Source organism: Lichenostomus cassidix, unplaced genomic scaffold, assembly GCF_008360975.1.
Source record: "Lichenostomus cassidix isolate B80296 unplaced genomic scaffold, HeHo_3.0 HiC_scaffold_628, whole genome shotgun sequence".
In the NCBI taxonomy this organism is placed as follows: domain Eukaryota; kingdom Metazoa; phylum Chordata; class Aves; order Passeriformes; family Meliphagidae; genus Lichenostomus; species Lichenostomus cassidix.
Window position 1 is genome coordinate 4,301 of NW_028147351.1, and position 17,627 is coordinate 21,927.

Genomic DNA, 17,627 nt, shown 5'->3' on the forward strand with positions numbered 1-17,627 from the left:
GCCCCCACTGCACCTGGGACACAGGGAGCCTCCTGCACAGCAGGGCCCAGAGCTGGCAAGGCTCCCCAGCACGGCTGGAGCTGCTGGCACACCTTGGCCCAGGTGGACAGCTGCCCCTCAAGGCCCCAGCGAGCAGGGGATGGCTCTGGGCAGGGTCCCTGGCCAGGAGTGACCCCAGAGCATGTCTGCAGTTCAAGGGCAATCTCGTCCTCCACTCTTTCCCTTCCCCACCTTGCTTTGCCTCTGCCCAGTGCTCCTGGAGCTGCTCTTGGCCAGGCAGCCTCAGTGGGAGCCAGCACTGGCTCCAGCAGGAGAGAGCTCCCCAGGGCAAGGCCCAGCAATTAAGAGGCCAATTAAACCCTCCCGCCTGGGATGGCCACAGGCCCAGGAGAGCCCGGGGGCGGTGCCAGGGCTGTGCCCGGGGCTCCCCGGGGCTCCCCACGGCTCCTCCGGGAGCGGCTCTGTCGCCACGCCAGGCACGGCGCGGTGCCCGGTTCTGCCCCTCTGGACGCGGGGATGTGCACCCCGCTGTCGGCTGTGCTCGGGGGCAGCGGCGGGGGCCGTGGCCCCTGTGAAAAACACGCTTCACTCTCCTGTTGAAATTTAAAGGGTTTAATAAAAGACAATAGGGGACACCAAACAATAAAGCAAAGAAACAGCGCTGGGTGCTTGGCCCGGAGCCAAAAAGCACACTTGCCATTGAGAGAGTCGCCTTAAATACTCTTTGTATTGCGTCAGCTTCATGCATATTCAAACTTTTGTCAAAACTATTTTGCATGTTCCAAGAACTATTTTGCATGGCTCCTCCTTGGTTCCGCCTTTGTAGAGCATGCAGTTTTTCGGCTGTGGTTTCTTCCAGTCTGGGTTATCGCCTCCCAGCTTGGGCTTGGGTCTGTAGTTCTTGCATCTGGTTACAGGCTGATAGTCAGGGATCAGTGGCAGGTCTTCTTTTTGGGTGTTATCCAGTCAAGCAGGTGGTGTGGTTAGTAAAGGAAAGTCCTTTTAAACTTTTATTAGTTTTTACTATAATATCGAAATCTAGTTCATAACAGAAATTAAAACATTGGTTATATACCTCTATCTTTATGACAAGACTACTTCTTAAAAAAAAAAAATCATACACACAATGGATATCTGCGAAAAGCCAACTATATTAGGATATATTTATAACAATCCCCCCTTTTATTTTTTATAAATTATTTGGCTTGAGCAATAAATCTTGCTTTCTAATTTCCATTTCTCGCTTGTTTTTCTCACAAATTACTTTGGCTTCTTCAAAGGGGTCTTTTCTTTGTTTCTTTAACACCATTATTTTTTGTGCTGTTTCAGATGTGGCCAAGTCTGAGTCTATAGGCATTGTTACCACTTGTATTCCTTGGACTACACTGGTGATTAGTCGAATATAACAGGGAATCAAGCAAGGAAGAAATAACAAACCAGCTGTTGCACATAAAAGGAAAAAGCCCAATTTTTTCCACCATTCTATTCCCAATACATTATCCCACCAGTCAGCTTTTAGCATTGATTCCCATCTTTGGATCGGTACATGGGCTATTTTTCTGATATCTTTGGCTATATCTAAGACAGCATCTTCATTGTCATCAATTTTCAAACAACAGTCCGATGTATTAAATTTTCCACAAACTCCCCCTTCTTTGGCTAGTAAATAGTCTAAAGCCAACCTATTTTGATACACCGCGGCTCTTGTCTGCCTTTGTTGACTCGATATTAATTCCAATGCCCGAGCAGTTTTGTTGGTTATGATCTCTACAACAGCTTGAAGTCTTATAATTCGATTTAACATATAAATCGGGGTTCGACAGCCCCAACTCCCATCTTGTGCCCAGGTAGCTGGCCCATATGTTACCAATATGCGTTCAGGGGGCCATTCTTCCTCTCCCCATTTTTTAAAACCCCCAATCAATTCTCTTTTGTTTCTTTTTAGGTCCTCATAAAGTGGTACTCCTAATTGATCTCCATCTGGTCCTGGTAAAAGGAAAAATCCTGGTTGTATGATCCCCAGAGTGCAACTTCCTTTCCACCGGGGGGCGGAGTTTTGGGTATGCTCTGTTTCCACATATCCAAAATAAACCATCTGGTGCTTTCCAGTAATCCTTAGCCTGTTGATTTATATTATCCCAAAATTTGGATAGTTCTGGGATTCCAAAATAGGGATTTTTACCTGTGACATTACATTGAAAAAGCTTTATTTCATTATTAAACTTGCAGTTTTTTTCTTTGGTTCCTTTCTGAGTCCAATACAGAATTGGTTCTTTTGGGACCCATCCTATAGAACTTCCATTACTAATTTTATATCTTTTACAGGGAGTGTTTCCTACCTCGTTAAGGAAGTTTTTCCCAGTACGCCATAGGCACTCTTCCCCTATTACTGTTGAACTTAAAATCCACCCTTCTGGCCGGTTGTCTCCTTTCATATTTGTTCGGTTCCATTTAAGAAGTTCTATAGGGCCTAGGCTACTGCCCTTCCAGGGCCATTCTTCTGTCATTAAAGCCCCACCACATACCCAACAGTTGGTAATGTTTAACTCCTTACTTATTCTTTCTCCTAATTCCACAAACAGGTTTTTCCTTACTCCTGAGATTTCCATTTCTTTTTCTAATTGTTGTCTGAGTTTTGTTTACAAATCCTGGCGTTGGGTTGATACAGGTTGGGATTGCTGGGTTGGTTTCCCTTTTTTGTTTACTATTTGTTCCTCTACCAAGTCCTGGACCCGGTTACTAAGGGCGAAAGTGAAGCAAACCCATTCTTCCCCTTTTGGACATTTTTCTGCTAACCTACTACCACTTGTTCCTAAATTTTCCACAATCCAATATCTTTTCCCTTTATGTGTGCAAGTACCTAATTTGGATGGATCATAGCATTGGTTGCTAACATGAGTATGGGTAATAAGAAAGGAACCTTGGATCCTTTCCCGGTAAAGTGTCCGGTAGCATTTGTGACATGATTTTGCTTGTATCCCATAAGGGAAAAGGCAAAGAATGAGTGACACAAGGAGGAATAATAGAGGTCCGGTATGGCTTATACCCCCACCTCCCATGCCTATGGGGTTGCTGCCCATAGCAGGGGTATATAATCTTCTCAGTGGCGAGTACAGTGGTCAATCCGGTCTTGCCCTCTATTTCCGTGTCACTTCCTCTTTATTAAATTCCAAGCAAATAGCCTTTGACACTTTTTAACTGTGGTTTCCCATTGTTCCTCAGGTACTTCCCATTCAACAGGTACTTGTAATTCCCTCCCACAGAGCAAAGTTATTATTTGAGCTAACCCTAGTTCTGTCTGGATAGGGAGTGAATTTCACTCTCGACTCACTGTTTTTGTGAATTACAATACCAGTTTTTCTCACAATGTATGCTTTTACATTTAACCCAGCTATTATGTCTAGTATTAGGATGAACTAGACAAGGCATGTAGTATGGCACTGAAGGAGATTGTAATATCTCCTTGAGATTAGGATAAAGTCTATTATTTTAATATAAATCACAGGCTAAGGCTAAAACATAAGGACCCTTTGTCTGAAATAATCTTGATCCTCCAGTTTGAGGTGGAAGTATTGCTCTCCAAGGCGGGTATTGGAGGTTTTTGTTTTCCAGATGGCACTTGAAAACACCAATATAAGCTTAATCTTATTTTTCAATTATTTGTGATTCTTGGGATCTTTCCAGTTCATTACCACTAAGTCCTCTTTTAAAAGTCAACCTGGTATCGCCTGGTTTAGAAGTTAGAGTCCAATCCTCAGGTTCTTCCACAGGCCCTTTGACTCTGCTGGAGTGGATCCATTCTCTTTCTCTGGTCTGGATGGCTGCTTCATTTGTCAGTGGCACCTGAAAAGGACCTTCCCGTTCGAAAGCAAAAATATCCCAACTGCATTCTGCTAAAAGGCAAGCCCACAATGCATCTTTGAAATCCACCTCACTAAACCACTGATGTTGAGGTGGAGCTTTACTTAGAAGGGTATAGGGATTGGGGTAAGGAGTCTTAGTTCTTTGGCTAACTTCTCTTAAATCTTGCACTAATCTGTAAGTTTCATCAGGCCTTTTTACTGGGATGTCTTGGTTTGAAAGACAGGTGTCTGCCAAGAGAGGTTGAACCCTCCCCTAGAACAGAGAATGTGATTTTTCTTTCCCTCCCTCCGAATTATTTAATTTTGTAAATCAAGGGCTTTCACGCAAAGGTATGGGAAAAAAGGAATATCAGTTCTTTACTAATATCTATAAACAAGCAATAACAATAATAGCAACCACAACTAGAATCAGAAAACCAATAGCAGATAACTCGTGAGCTGCTGAGCCTTTTCCCATGTGGTGTAATCACGGTTGCAAGCAGCAGGGGCGCTGTTGAGCTCCCGGCCGGGCAGGGCAGGTGCGATGACTCCCGAGCGGCTGCAGGTGGCGCTGTGGCGCAGGGTCAGGTCAGCCTCAGGCAGCTGGACGATGGCAGACAGGCTGAGAAAGCAGGCAGCCAGGCAGCTTGGAGCGGCAGAAAGCAGGGAGGCAGGATCAGGCACTGGCTCCCTCCCGGCTAGCAGCGAGGTAGCAAGGATTTCTGCAGTCACAGCAGACGCCGCGGTCTCGTGCGGCAGAGGGCGGGGGCAGGCAGTAGAGGCAGCCGGACTCTCCCGGCAGCAGCTGCGGGAAAACGCAGCCCGGGGAAAACGCGCCCTTCCCAGTGGGAAGAAAAAGTTGAATCAAAGCTCACCCAGCCAGGAGAAAAGAAAAACAGGGCACAGTTGGATTTTCCACTGGTAGCAGCTGGAAAGCAAAGAGAGAGCACCCTCTCCTCTCAGCGTCCGAACCACGAGAGAGCATTCCCAGGGCCGGCTCTTCCCTTACCGTGCCCTGCCCAAAAGCCCAGCTTTTGTCTTTTACAACAGACTTGATGGCTCTAAACATCTAACTATTTGTTGCTTAGTAACAGGAATGGGAAGAAATTCTCAACCCCCGACATAAGAATAGGGGTATTGTGAGGGGACATACAGGGTTCTAATGTTCCATCTTCTATCAAATCTTCTATTACTGGCTTTAGGCTTTCCCTTCCTTCTAAGGATATAGGGTATTGCCTAATGCGAATGGGGCATTCTTCTCTCTCAGTGGTTACTTTTATGGGGTCTATATCCAACTTCCCTCTATTTCCTTCCCCAGCCCAGACTTCTGTGTTAATCCTTCTTTCATCTTCTTCTTCAAGTTTTAACACTTTTACTGTCATTTTTCCTTCCTCTGGTATAATCCCTATCCCTAGCTGTATTTGTAAATCTCTCCCCAGAAAATTGCGACCTGCTTCAGGGACTAATAAAACATCTCCCATCCCTATTCTAATTTCCCCTTCAATTACTACATTTTTAATAACAGGAACTTTAAACTCCTCTCCCTTAGTACCTGTAACTTTTACGGTATTGTTACTAATACTACACCCCTTTGGAACACTCACCACACAGGTTCTTTCTGCCCCTGTATCAACTATAAATTTTAATGCCGCCCTCTGGGGACCTACCTTCAAGGTTATCCAAGGTTCTACATGGTATTTGTCCCCCAAAAGATAGAGCCTTTGATACCCCTCTTTCAATTGTTTTGGGGTAGCAGCAGTTTTTTGTGTTACTTCCAGAACTTCCGATGTTGGAGGACCGGAAGTTTGTATCATAGAGTTGAAACCTTCTGTACTAGGTAAACCGGAAGTGTGTGTCATAGAATTGAAACCCTCCGGGTTAGGTAAACCAGAAGTGTGTGTCATAGAACTGAAACCCTCCGGGTTAGGTAAACCGGAAGTTTGTATCACAGAGTTGGAACCCACTGTGCTAGGTAAACCGGAAGTTTGTGCCATATAGTTGAAACCCTCTGTGCTAGGTAAACTGGAAGAAGGAAGCAGTGAGGGGAAATAGCCCGCATGGTCCCTAGCAGCGTGGCCAGAATCCGGGTTTCTTGGAATAGAGGGTTCAACATGTACTGGTACTGCTGGTGCCAATGGGACTATAGCTGCAGGGGGAAACGGAGCTGGAGCCGGCGGAGGCACATGGTAAGGCAGCGGGAATACCTCTAACGGATCCCAGCCTTTTTCTCTTTTTTTCTTTTTATCTGTCTCCGGAACCTCTGAGACTTTAAGAACTGATAATTTTAGAGGTTCTTGTTCTTCAACCCAGCAAGAAGCATATTCCCGCTCCTCTGAATTAACTGGGTTTTTAGAATTTACAAATATATTTAAGGCTTCACAAATCCAAGCCTCAGATGATCCATATTGGGGCCAATAAATGTGATCTGATCTTATTTTTCTTTTTGTACATTCTATCATACAATATTGAATCATTATTACTTTATATTTGTCTTTTGTGTGTGGGTTTTTGTCCTAGTTTGCTAATTTTATTCCCAAGGGGCTATCTTGGGGCATTTCTGTCAGGACCCTTTTACTTTTTTTCTTTCTTGTCTTGCTTATTTCCTGCCCCATCTTTTCAAGCCTTTCTTCTTTTTTTTCTTTTATATATATTTTTGTTCCTAGCTTTTACACCACCCACCCCTCACAGTACAGAAAACTTCTCTTTTCTTAATAATAACATACACTTTTCACTCATTCACATTCACTCATTTATTATTTTTATTTTTCTGTCTCACTCATTCTCACTCACAACAACACAAACAATATTTTACCCATGGGTATTTAACTTTTACGGATAATGAAAATTTCAAAATATTGTTGGCCAACCCCAGATGCTCTTGGGAGTGGTAATTTTAGGATATTTCCTTTAACCTTCAATTCTACACTTCCCGTCTTATAGGATTATTCCTATCTTTTTTAATTCTACACATCCCGTCTTACAGGATTATCTCTCTTTTACTTTACCCCCCCCTCAATCTGGCACCTTTTTTGAAATTGGGGACTTTTTATTCCCGTTCCTCAGTCCCGTTTCCTAGTGGATTGTGCTAGAAAACTTTTTGCTCCCTTTTCCCCGGGGTCTTAACCCCTCCCTGGAACCCAGTCCCAGTTTTCCCCGGGGAATCGTTCACTCCTTTTTCCTTGCGCTTCGTCTCTTTCCTGGCCATGTTTCTCGTGAAAACAATGGAACTGCAGTATCAGAGACCCCACATTCGCTTCGCAAGTCTGGTAGCCAGCTCGCATCTCACACACACACCAATCAATCCCCCGTAACCTGCCCCCCCGACAATACTTACAATCCTTTTTCTTGTCCGGGTCTTCGTGCACTTAGAATTGTGGGCTTTTTACCACCGCGGTCTCGTTAGGGAGTCTTTGTCTTTGCTTTATGGGCCCCTTCTTGTCCACGAGATGGCGACCTGCGACCGCCGATTGACTGTAGAAGAGGGGAGCGGTCCGCCAAACGCGGAGGGAGGCGCCTTCCCCCGCTCTGGCTCTTCGCAAGCGTCAGAGGTGAGGTCTCATCCCGGGCGAGCCCCAATTGTGAAAAACACGCTTCACTCTCCTGTTGAAGTTTAAAGGGTTTAATAAAAGACAATAGGGGACACCAAACAATAAAGCAAAGAAACAGCGCTGGGTGCTTGGCCCGGAGCCAAAAAGCACACTTGCCATTGAGAGAGTCGCCTTAAATACTCTTTGTATTGCGTCAGCTTCATGCATATTCAAACTTTTGTCAAAACTATTTTGCATGGCTCCTCCTTGGTTCCGCCTTTGTAGAGCATGCAGTTTTTCGGCTGTGGTTTCTTCCAGTCTGGGTTATCGCCTCCCAGCTTGGGCTTGGGTCTGTAGTTCTTGCATCTGGTTACAGGCTGATAGTCAGGGATCAGTGGCAGGTCTTCATTTTGGGTGTTATCCAGACAAGCAGGTGGTGTGGTTAGTAAAGGAAAGTCCTTTTAAACTTTTATTAGTTTTTACTATAATATCGAAATCTAGTTCATAACAGAAATTAAAACATTGGTTATATACCTCTATCTTTATGACAAGACTACTTCTGTAAAAAGAATAAAATCATATACACACTGGATATCTGCGAAAAGCCAACTATATTAGAATATATTTATAACAGCCCCTGAGCTCGGGGTGGCGCTTGCCCGGCGCTCGGCACCGGCTGTGCTGTGCCCCTGCAGCAGGAGCCTGGCCGGGCGCCGCCGCCTCGGCCCTTCGCCGCCGGGCTTCACCGCTCGGCGGGTGCCCCTGGGCCGCGGCAGCCCCGGGCCGGACAGGCCCCTGAGGGACCCCGGGGCCCTGCGTGCCTCAGAACAGACTGCAGGCCCGCTGCGCGCATCAGGAGGGAGCCAAAGCACCCGCACGCTTACGGGAGTGCACAGCCCCCTCCACATGTGAGAGGAGACCCCCAAAGCCCCATCACGAGAGACCCCAGCACCCTGCACACCTCGGGAGAGATCCCAAAGCCCCTGTACGCCTCACAAATGACTCCAAACTACTCTCATGACTTATGGGGGCTGCCAGGCCCTGCACACCTGAGACAAGAGCCCAAAACCCCCTCATGTGCCTCAGGAGAGACCTCAGCCCCCTGCATGCCTTGAGGAAGAGCCTCAAGCACCTTGTATGCTTCAGTGGCAAATCCAGCCCCCCACACATGCCTCAGAGGGATCTCTGCCCCCCGCATGCCTTCCAGGGGTTCCCAGTCCCCTGCACGCTTCAGGGAGATCCCAAACCTCCTGCATGTCTCACACAGGATTCCAAATCCCTTGCATGACCTATGGGGGACCTCAGTGCCCTCCATACCTCAGAGGGAACCCAAAATAACCCCATGTGTCTGATAAGGGTCCCCAGCCCCCCATGCACCATATGGGGGACTCCAAAGTCCCCACTTGCTTTACTGGGAAGCCCAGTCCAGCGATGTGGAGTGTTTTGATCTGGAAATCAAGCATGGGGTTGCAGCTGGATTGTTGTGCCTCCTGGCACTGCTCATCAGCCCCATGGCCCCTCAATTAGGTCCTATCCAAGGGTGTGTTAATTAGGGAGGTCCTTTGTTTTGCCTCCTGACATTGCTTGTCAGGTTCTGTCCTTGAAGATGTTCTTGGTGGCTTCCTTCATTTCCTGGGCATGTCATTGGAGGAGGTCCAGGCCCACATGATCCCACCGAAAGACATGTGCCTGAGCCCAGGCACCCTCAGCATGGGCTCCCCCAGCCCCTCGGGGCCCCACTGCTGGTCCCAGCAGCCCCGTGCCTGGCTCCTGCCCACCCACACCATGGGCATCCACGGCTGCTCCCAGACATGGAGCTCAGGCAGTGCTGGTGCTGTGTGGGCTTTGGTGGCAGTACTACCTGGACACTGGTGTGAAAGCTACATCGCTTTATTAGAACTTAAGAGCTGATTCTGAAAGCCCTCAGTCAAAGTTTGGTTCAATGCTTCCAAATCCTTTCCTGAGGGTTTCATCTTCAGCTCTGGATGGAGGGCTGGGCTTGTAGCCTTAAAGCATCACAGAGCTCACAGGTGCAAATGAATGCTGGTCAGACTCAGAGCTCCTCATAGCTGGTGCTGCAGTTCTTCTTGCTGTAGACATCTCTGGACCAGCCACCAGCTTTCAGCTTTTCTTCAAGGAGATGCCTGTAGAGGGAGGATGTGGCTGACGCCCCCAGCTGTACCTGGGACACAGGGAGCCTCCTGTACAGCAGGGCCCAGAGCTGGCAAGGCTCTCCAGCATGTCTGGAGCTGCTGGCACACCTTGGCCCAGATGGACAGCTGCCCCTCAAGGCCCCAGCGAGCAGGAGATGGCTCCGGGAAGGGTCCCTGGCCAGGAGTGGGTCACAGAGCACGTCTGCCTTTGAAGGGTAATCTCATCCTCTACTCTTTCTCCTCTCCACCATGCTTTGCCTCTACCCAGCACTCCAGGGACTGCTCTTGGCCAGGCAGCCTCAGTAGGAGTGAGCACTGGCTCCAGCAGGGGAGAGATCCCGTGGGCAAGGCCGAAAATTTAATAGGCCAACTAAAGCACTGCACAGCATTAGAACCCTCAGCAGAGTTATTTGGAGAACCACGGACTTGCCACAGCTCCAGAGCAGCCTCACTGGGAATGTTTCCTGCCAATAAGTAGCCTTTAAATGAAACTGAAGGAGAGATTAACAAAACACTCACAGTCTTCTCTTCAAGAAATGCCAGCGTGCGGCAGAGTACAACATGAAGAGAAGCTCCAAAGCATGCAGGCTTGCTGTTATTGCTTGCCAACGTGTTCCCTGACAGAAGCCTCGTCCAATGCCCTTCTGTGCATTGAGAACATTTGTTTTGTTGCCAGCTGCAACTGCGGGAGCAATGGGGATCGTGAGCCCGAGCTGCGCACTGCTGCTGAGCTGGCAGCGCCTTGGCTACGGCCAGGACGCTCTCTGTTTCCCCCAGTGCTGCGCCCTGCAGGCACCTTGCCGCCCCTTGGCACAGGCTGTGGCACCCAGCAAAGCCCACAAGGGCGGGAGGAGAGCCTGCGGGGAGCGCAGCTGCTTGGGCAGTCGCTCCTTCGAGGGACACGAGCCAAAGCCATCCCTGCAGCGGCTGCTGCCAGCCCCGACCCTCCCTGCCCTGCTGGGACAGCTCCCAGAGGCCAAGGGGATAGCGTTAGGGCCTCTCAGGACACCCTGCAGCCCTGCTCTCCCCCTCTGCCTTTTCCCCACCATGGGCACCCCTTGCAGTCACTCCCAGGTTTCAGGATGAGTCTCCCACAGAGGGACCCCAGCAGGACTGCTCAGTAGCCGAGTCCCCTGAGCCCTCTCGAGATAATTCGTCTGTGCTGTGCCTGTCTGCTCCGGGCTGTGCCTGCACTGCCAAGCAGCAGAGATGGCAGCTCAAGCCTCAGCAGGGCTCAGGCCCAGTGGCACAGCAATTACCTCCTGTGACTGTGCCTGGCATCGCCTCCCTTCCTTCAGCGGAGGTTGCCAATGAGCCACTGCTTGCTCCAGGAAACGCCGCCTTCAGCACAGCCTCTCCATCCACCTCTGGAGAAAAGAAGAGGGATAGCTGGATCAGATGGAACCTTTTCCTACTGGGGTCATGGCATCTCTAGGTAGCAGTATTTTTGGTAAAATCAGGAAAATTGCCATTTTTTTCGGGCTGGGCCAGGGCCCTCCCATGTCTGAACAGATGCCACACCTAATCTGGAACACTGGGAAATTGCAAGGGATCTCAGGGTCTGCAGGGCCTGTGGGGCGTTTTGGACACCCTGACAGCTGATGCCAAATGCCTTCCTGCAGAGACTGGGGAGAAGCTGCAGCCACGACAGGCTGGGAAACACCAGTGGGGCAGCAAGGCTGCTATGGATCCCTTTCCACAATGCTGGGCACAGAGTGTCCAGATGTGCAGGAAAAGGCCCTGTCTGCTGATTCTTGGGAGAAGGCTGAGGGCCCTAGATCCACCTTGTCCTCCCTGCAGCATTTCCTTCACTATTTGCCTCATTATTTTGATGTGCTCCTTGGGTTTCTTGTCTGCCGTGTCTCTGTTCTTTCCTATGTGAGGACCATAAAGCAAAGCAGTTCCATTTCACAATAGTGGATCACACCAAAGCAGTACTCAGCCTGTGGGCTCAGCAGGGACACACTACTCACCCCTGCGACGGGAGCCAGGCTTGCGCGCAGCATCCAGCCCAGGAGCTGGAAAAGTCCTCCCTGCAGACACACCTGTAACTCAACAGGCAGAGAAGCTTCTGTCAGCTCTGCTGATGTGCATGGGCAGTACTGAGCCGCAGGAGCAGTGAGGGGATCCCACAGGGCAAGGGCACACAAGTGCAGGGCTCTGTCCTGGCACCTGCAGCGATGCCCCACTGGCCAACTTTGGGCTCTGAGCTGGCAGCTCTCCCGGGGGGGAAAGGCCTTGACGTACCCTCACCATCTCCCAGAGGCTCAGTCCTGGATGTGGCTTGGGCAGCTGGATCACCTTCACCAACAGGCTCATCTGCAAAGACAGGCAGGACAGAACAGCTCCCATGACACTGCTCAAGAGTCTCCTTTATGCCCAAGTGTCAGTTAGTTCAATTCAGCAATGGGATCCCTCCTTGGCACTCCCTCACCTCTGCCTTCCACTCAGGAGCACAGGCAGAAGCACCATGTGCCTGCAGTGGCCCCACACTGGGATGGAAGGAGCCCCTTGCAGAGCAGGCAGGGCACAAAGGACTCCTGGGAGCTGCCAGCAGCTCTAAACTCAGCCCCAGCCAGAGCCCGGGCTTGGCAGCAGCAGCAGGAACACCTCAGGCTCCCTGGGGCCATCAAAGGAGCCGCGCAAGGCACAGAGCCCCGGGGCACATCCCTGGGCCCAGAACCTTCCCTCTCTGCTCTTCTCTGTGGCTGCACAGAGCACACAGAAGGACCAACTGGCATTTGACACGGGAAGACCATTGACAGCTAAATGCCTCTCTTCCTCCCAGTGACAGGGAACCTGTGGGATCACTCGGGGCTTGTGAATAGAAAATTCACAATAGTCTTGGGAATCGTTTTTCTGTCCCATCCCCATCCCCATCCCCATCCCCATCCCCATCCCCATCCCCATCCCATCTTTCTTTTCTTTTTCCCTTTGTTTGGTGTCTGGGATGGTTGCTACTATCTCTTTCTCCCTTTTTCCCCAGGCAATGTCGAGAAAAGTGGGAGCCAGCCTGGTATTTTCTGCGAGAATTACATGGGGCAAGGTGCATTTGTTTTCTCTTCTGGTAGAGGATTTGGCCCCGGGAGCCACGCGCTGCGATCCCTCTGACGAGAGATATAATTGCTGCTTGGTTTTTGCCCGTTTTATTCCCCTTTTCCCTGTGGCACCATGACTAGAGCTCACTGGTTTGGTTTCCCTGCTTCTCTGCTGCTTCGCAGCCGAGAGTCAGTGCATGCGGCGCCGGGACCCGGAACACCCTGCGTCCCACCGGGGCGCTGCCCCCTCTGCACGGTGCGGACCCAGGGAGCAGCGACCACCGGTGAGCGTCCCAGGGGAGCGATTCCCTGCTCGCTCATCGCACTTTGTCTGCTACTGCTCCGGTTTCTTTGCTTCATTGTAGCCCAACACCCTGTGCCTGCCGGGACACACCGCGGCTCCTGCCACAGCTGCGTTGTTCCTGCTATCTTTTGCTTGCTAGCCAAGGTGAGCCAGCCCTGCCGCTCCAGCCTGCTGCTCGGAGCTCCCTGCTGCGCCCCGTCCCGCCATCCAGCCCGCCCGCCATTACCGCGGGAGCGAGAGACGCGACGGGCCTCGCGCCACAGCGCCCCCTGCAGCCGCGGGATAATCATTGCACTGCCCTGCCCGGCCGGAGCCAACAGCGCCCCTGCCGGCTGCGACTGTAACGGCAGCAAGGACGAGGGCGGCTGACAGTCCAGAGCAGCCTGTTCTGCCTTTCTGGTTTGCTTGGTTTTGCTACCGTTGTTGCTGCTCGTTTGCCTTGTTATAAATACTAGTAAAGAACTGTATTCCTTTTCCCAAACCTTTGTCTGAAAGCTCCTTTATTTCGACGTTATAACAATTCAGAGGGAAGGGGGTGTCATATTCTCTGAGTGTGGTTCCCACCTTCCTTGGAGGACACCTGTGTTTCAAACCAGGACAAAGGCCAAGATTTCCGTAATCCTTCAACCCTGACATGACCTTATGCAAAGTAGCACATGACTGAGACACTGACACAGATCATTCTGTCAGTAAAAAGTGACATTGGGAAGTTGCCTCAAGCAAACTCCAGGAACTTCAAATCGTCATTCACCAGGTCTTCCACCAAATCCATGTCAGGATCCCAGTCTAGAGGGGAGCACAGAGCAGAACCATTTCCACAGCGTGCTGAGATCCCCCTCTGCCTTAGGGCACTGGGCACTGCAAGGGGGTTTTGGTAAGGCTGTGGGAGCCAGATGTCAATGGGCATGACCAAAGGTTCAGAGGGGCCTGGGGAGCTCTGGGATGGCTCCTGTCCATTCTCCACCTTCTTTGCAGACCCTGGGCAACATCCCTGGAGAGGAAACTGGACCAGCCCAGGTGCCCTCAGTTGTTTCTCCCACACACAGAGAAAATGCTCTCTATAGACCATGGGCAAAGTGCAGCTGGCAGTGGCACAACTATCCCTCCCTGCATCCTCTGGGACAGCTCCCACAGCACAAGGGGATGGAGTCAGAGCCCCCCAGGACACCCTGGAGCCCTGCTGTCCCACTCTGCTTTTTCCCCATCATGGGCAACCCTTGCACTCACTCCCAGATTTCAGGATGAGTCTCCCACAGAGGGACCCCACTGCTTAGCTCGGCTACTGCTCAGTAGCCGAGTCCCCTGAGCCCTCTCAGGATAACTCATCTGTGCTGTGCCTGTCTGCTCCGGGCTGTGCCTGCGCTGCCAAGCAGCAGAGATGGCAGCTCAAGCCTCAGCAGGGCTCAGGCCCAGAGAACGCAGAAGGGTGGGAGATTCCCTCCAAGCCCCTTCCCAGAGTGGGAACCTGCGATGGCTCTGGCCCTTGGTTTGCCCCAGGGACCTGCTCGGGACTGCTCCTGTGCCTTTGGCCTCTGGGCACTCAGGGCAGCTCGAGGAGGAAGCTGCAGCAGGAGGGATGTCGGTGCACAAGTCCCGTTTCCCATGGGCTGCAGAATGTGCTCCAGAGACCTCGAAGCCAAGACACCTCCAGCTTTGGCTGCTGCCAGATGTGCATGGGCAGGCCCTGGGGGAAGAGCTGCTGCCACACAGCCCCACCAAGGGCTGAGCCCAGCTGAGCCTGGGAAAGCAATTACCTCCTGTGCCCATGCTGGGCATTGCCTCCCTTCCTTTGGGAAATGCTGCCTTCCACAGAGCCTCTCTGTCAAATCCTTGAGAAAGAAAGAAGCACAGCTGGACAAGACGGACCATTACCCACTGGGGAGCCTGCCTCTTCAGGAGGCATTACTTGTCAAAGATATGGATAAGGATCAGGGAAACAGCCAGGCTCTTGGGGCTGGGCCAGGGCCCTCTCTTCTCTAAGAAACCACCCCTCCTGATATTCCTGGAGACTGGGAAATTGCAGGGGATCTCAGGCTGTGCATAGCCCTTGGTGCAATTTGGACACCCTGTCAGCTGGTGCCAAATGCCTTCCTGCAGAGCCTGGGGAGAAGCTGCAGCCAGACCAGGCTGGGAAACAGCCCTGCAGGGTGTGAAAGCAGCAGCAGGGCAGCGAGGCTTCAGTGGGTTAGGGTTAGACACAGAGTGTCCAGATGTGTAGCAAAAGGCCCTGGCTGCTGAGTGTCAGGAAAAGGGTGAGGGAAATGCACCCACCACGCCCTCTCTGCAGTTCCTTGACGATTTCTTTCAGGACATCATTTGACTCAAGCAATTTCCTTTCTCCTGTAGGTTTGTTCTTCCTTCTCCGAGGACCTTAACAAACATATTTCCATTTTCACAGGGGTGGATCACACCAAAGCAGTGCTCAGCCTGTGGGCTAAGCAGGGACACACTACTCACCCCTGCGATCAGAGCCAGGTTTGGGCGTGGCAACCAGCCCAGGAGCTGGAAAAGTCCTCCCTGCAGACACACCTGTAACTCAACAGCCAGAGAAGCTGCTGGCACCTGGTTCTTGCCAGGTTGTCAACAATTATTCCTTGGTGGGAAATTGAGAACACACCTGCAGGAGGCTCCAGGGGCTTCAAAACTTTATGCAGCCAAGATAATGGAGAAGCCTTCACAGTAACCTCATCTAGAAAGGACAGATCAGAACCATATCCGTGGTGTGCTGGGATTCCCTTCTGCCTTAGGGAACTGGGCAGTGCAAGGAGGTCGGGTAAGGCTGTGGGAGCCAGATGTCAATGGACATGGCCGAAGCTGCAGAGGGGCCTGGGGAGTTCTGGGATGGCTTCTGGCCACTGTCCAACCTCACTGCAGGCCCTGTGCAACATCCCTGGAGAGGAAACTGGAGCAGCCCAGGCCCCCTGGGAGCTCTCTCAGTCCCACAGAGGAAATTCTCACTAAAGCCCTGGGGTAAACTGCAGCAGGCAGTGGCACAACTATCCCTCCCTCCCTCCCTCCCTTTCTTTCTTGCTCCTGGCAGAGCTCCCAGAGGCCACGGGGTGGAGTCAGGGCCTCTCAGGACACTCCGGTACCTTGCTATCATCTCCCTCTGCCGTTTCGCCACCATGGGCACCCCTTGCAGTCACTCCCAGGTTTCAGGATGAGTCTCCCACAGAGGGACCCCAGCAGGACTGCTCAGTAGCCGAGTCCCCTGAGCCCTCTCGAGATAATCCATCTGTGCTGTGCCTGTCTGCTCCGGGCTGTGCCTGCACTGCCAAGCAGCAGAGATGGCAGCTCAAGCCTCAGCAGGGCTCAGGCCCAGTGGCACAGCAATTACCTCCTGTGACTGTGCCTGGCATCGCCTCCCTTCCTTCAGCAGAGGTTGCCAATGAGCCACTGCTTCCTCCGGGAAACACCACCTTCAGCACAGCCTCTCCATCCACCTCTGGAGAAAGGAAGAGTTACAGCTGGATCAGATGGAACTGTTCCCCATTTAGGGTGGACACATCTTTAGGAAGCAATATTGTCAAAGTCAGAGGACAAGATCAGCAAAATGGCTAGATTTTTGGGGCTGAGCCAGATCACACCCTCTTCATAAAGCCTCCACTCCTGATATACCCTGAGACTGAAAAATTGATGGGAATCTCAGGCTCTGCATGGTCCTTGGTGCAGTTTGGACACGCTGTCTGCTGATGCCAAATGCCTTCCTGCAGAGGCTGGGGAGAAGCTGCAGGCAAGCCAGGCTAGGAAACAGCCCTGCAGAGCATAAAACCAGCAGTGGAAAAGCAAGGCTGCAATGAATCCCTTCCCACCCTGCCAGACACAGAGTGTCCAGGTGTGCAGCAAAAGGCCCTGGCTGCTGAGTGTCAGGACAAGGCTGAGGAAAATGCACCCACCAGGACGTCTCTCCCGATCAGTCATCATCTGGTCCATACATTCAGAGGGCTTCAGAGGTTTCTTTTCTCCCTTAACTTGGGTCTTTCCTCTTGGAGGACCTTAGGGCAAAGCAGTTCCATTTCACAATAGTGGATCACACCAAAGCAGTGCTCAGCCCGTGGGCTCAGCAGGGACACACTACTCACCCCTGCGACGGGAGCCAGGCTTGCGCGCAGCATCCAGCCCAGGAGCTGGAAAAGTCCTCCCTGCAGACACACCTGTAACTCAACAGGCAGAGAAGCTTCTGTCAGCTCTGCTGATGTGCATGGGCAGCACTGAGCCACAGGAACAGTGAGGGGATCCCGCAGGGCAAGGGCACACAAGTGCAGGGCTCTGTCCTGGCACCTGCAGCGATGCCCCACTGGCCTGGCCAACTTTGGGCTCTGAGCTGGCAGCTCTTCCGGGGGGGAAAGGCCTTGACGTACCCTCACCATCTCCCAGAGGCTCAGTCCTGGATGTGGCTTGGGCAGTTGGATCACCTTCACCAACAGGCTCATCTGCAAAGAAAGGCAGGACAGAACAGCTCCCATGACACTGCTCAAGAGTCTCCTTTATGCCCGAGTGTCAGTTAGTTCAATTCAGCAATGGGATCCCTCCTTGGCACTCCCTCACCTCTGCCTTCCACTCAGGAGCACAGGCAGAGGCACCACGTGCCTGCAGTGGCCCCACACTGGGATGGAAGGAGCCCCTTGCAGGGCAGGCAGGGCACAAAGGACTCCCGGGAGCTACCAGCAGCTCTAAACTCCGCCCCAGCCAGAGCCCGGGCTTGGCAGCAGCAGCAGGAACACCTCAGGCTCCCTGGGGCCATCAAAGGAGCCGCGCAAGGC

At 51.7% G+C, this 17,627-nt stretch overlaps 1 protein-coding gene across 1 annotated transcript; it reads right to left on the minus strand.

Annotated features, from left to right (window-relative positions):
- Positions 1–14,948: 14,948 nt before the first annotated feature.
- Positions 14,949–17,309, minus strand: LOC146423346 (uncharacterized). The gene is made up of 7 exons (XM_085044857.1): positions 17,226–17,309; positions 16,947–17,018; positions 16,761–16,859; positions 16,202–16,309; positions 15,482–15,553; positions 15,322–15,393; positions 14,949–15,234 (listed from the first exon to the last, which is right to left on the minus strand). The coding sequence occupies exons 3-7, from the start codon at positions 16,795–16,797 to the stop codon at positions 15,056–15,058; spliced, it is 468 nt and encodes a 155-aa protein (XP_084900983.1). The 5' UTR covers positions 16,798–16,859; positions 16,947–17,018; positions 17,226–17,309; the 3' UTR covers positions 14,949–15,055.
- Positions 17,310–17,627: the final 318 nt, after the last annotated feature.

Excerpts from the sequence above, each read along its gene's own strand:
- LOC146423346 (XM_085044857.1), bottom strand. The coding sequence starts at position 16,797 with ATGGACCAGATGATGACTGATCGGGAGAGACGTCCTG. Across the intron at positions 15,394-15,481 it reads GCCCCTGGAGCCTCCTGCAG|GTGTGTCTGCAGGGAGGACT; the intron begins GTGTGTTCTCAA and ends GTTGAGTTACAG. Across the intron at positions 15,235-15,321 it reads ACCTGGCTCTGATCGCAGGG|GTCCTCGGAGAAGGAAGAAC; the intron begins GTGAGTAGTGTG and ends ATGTTTGTTAAG.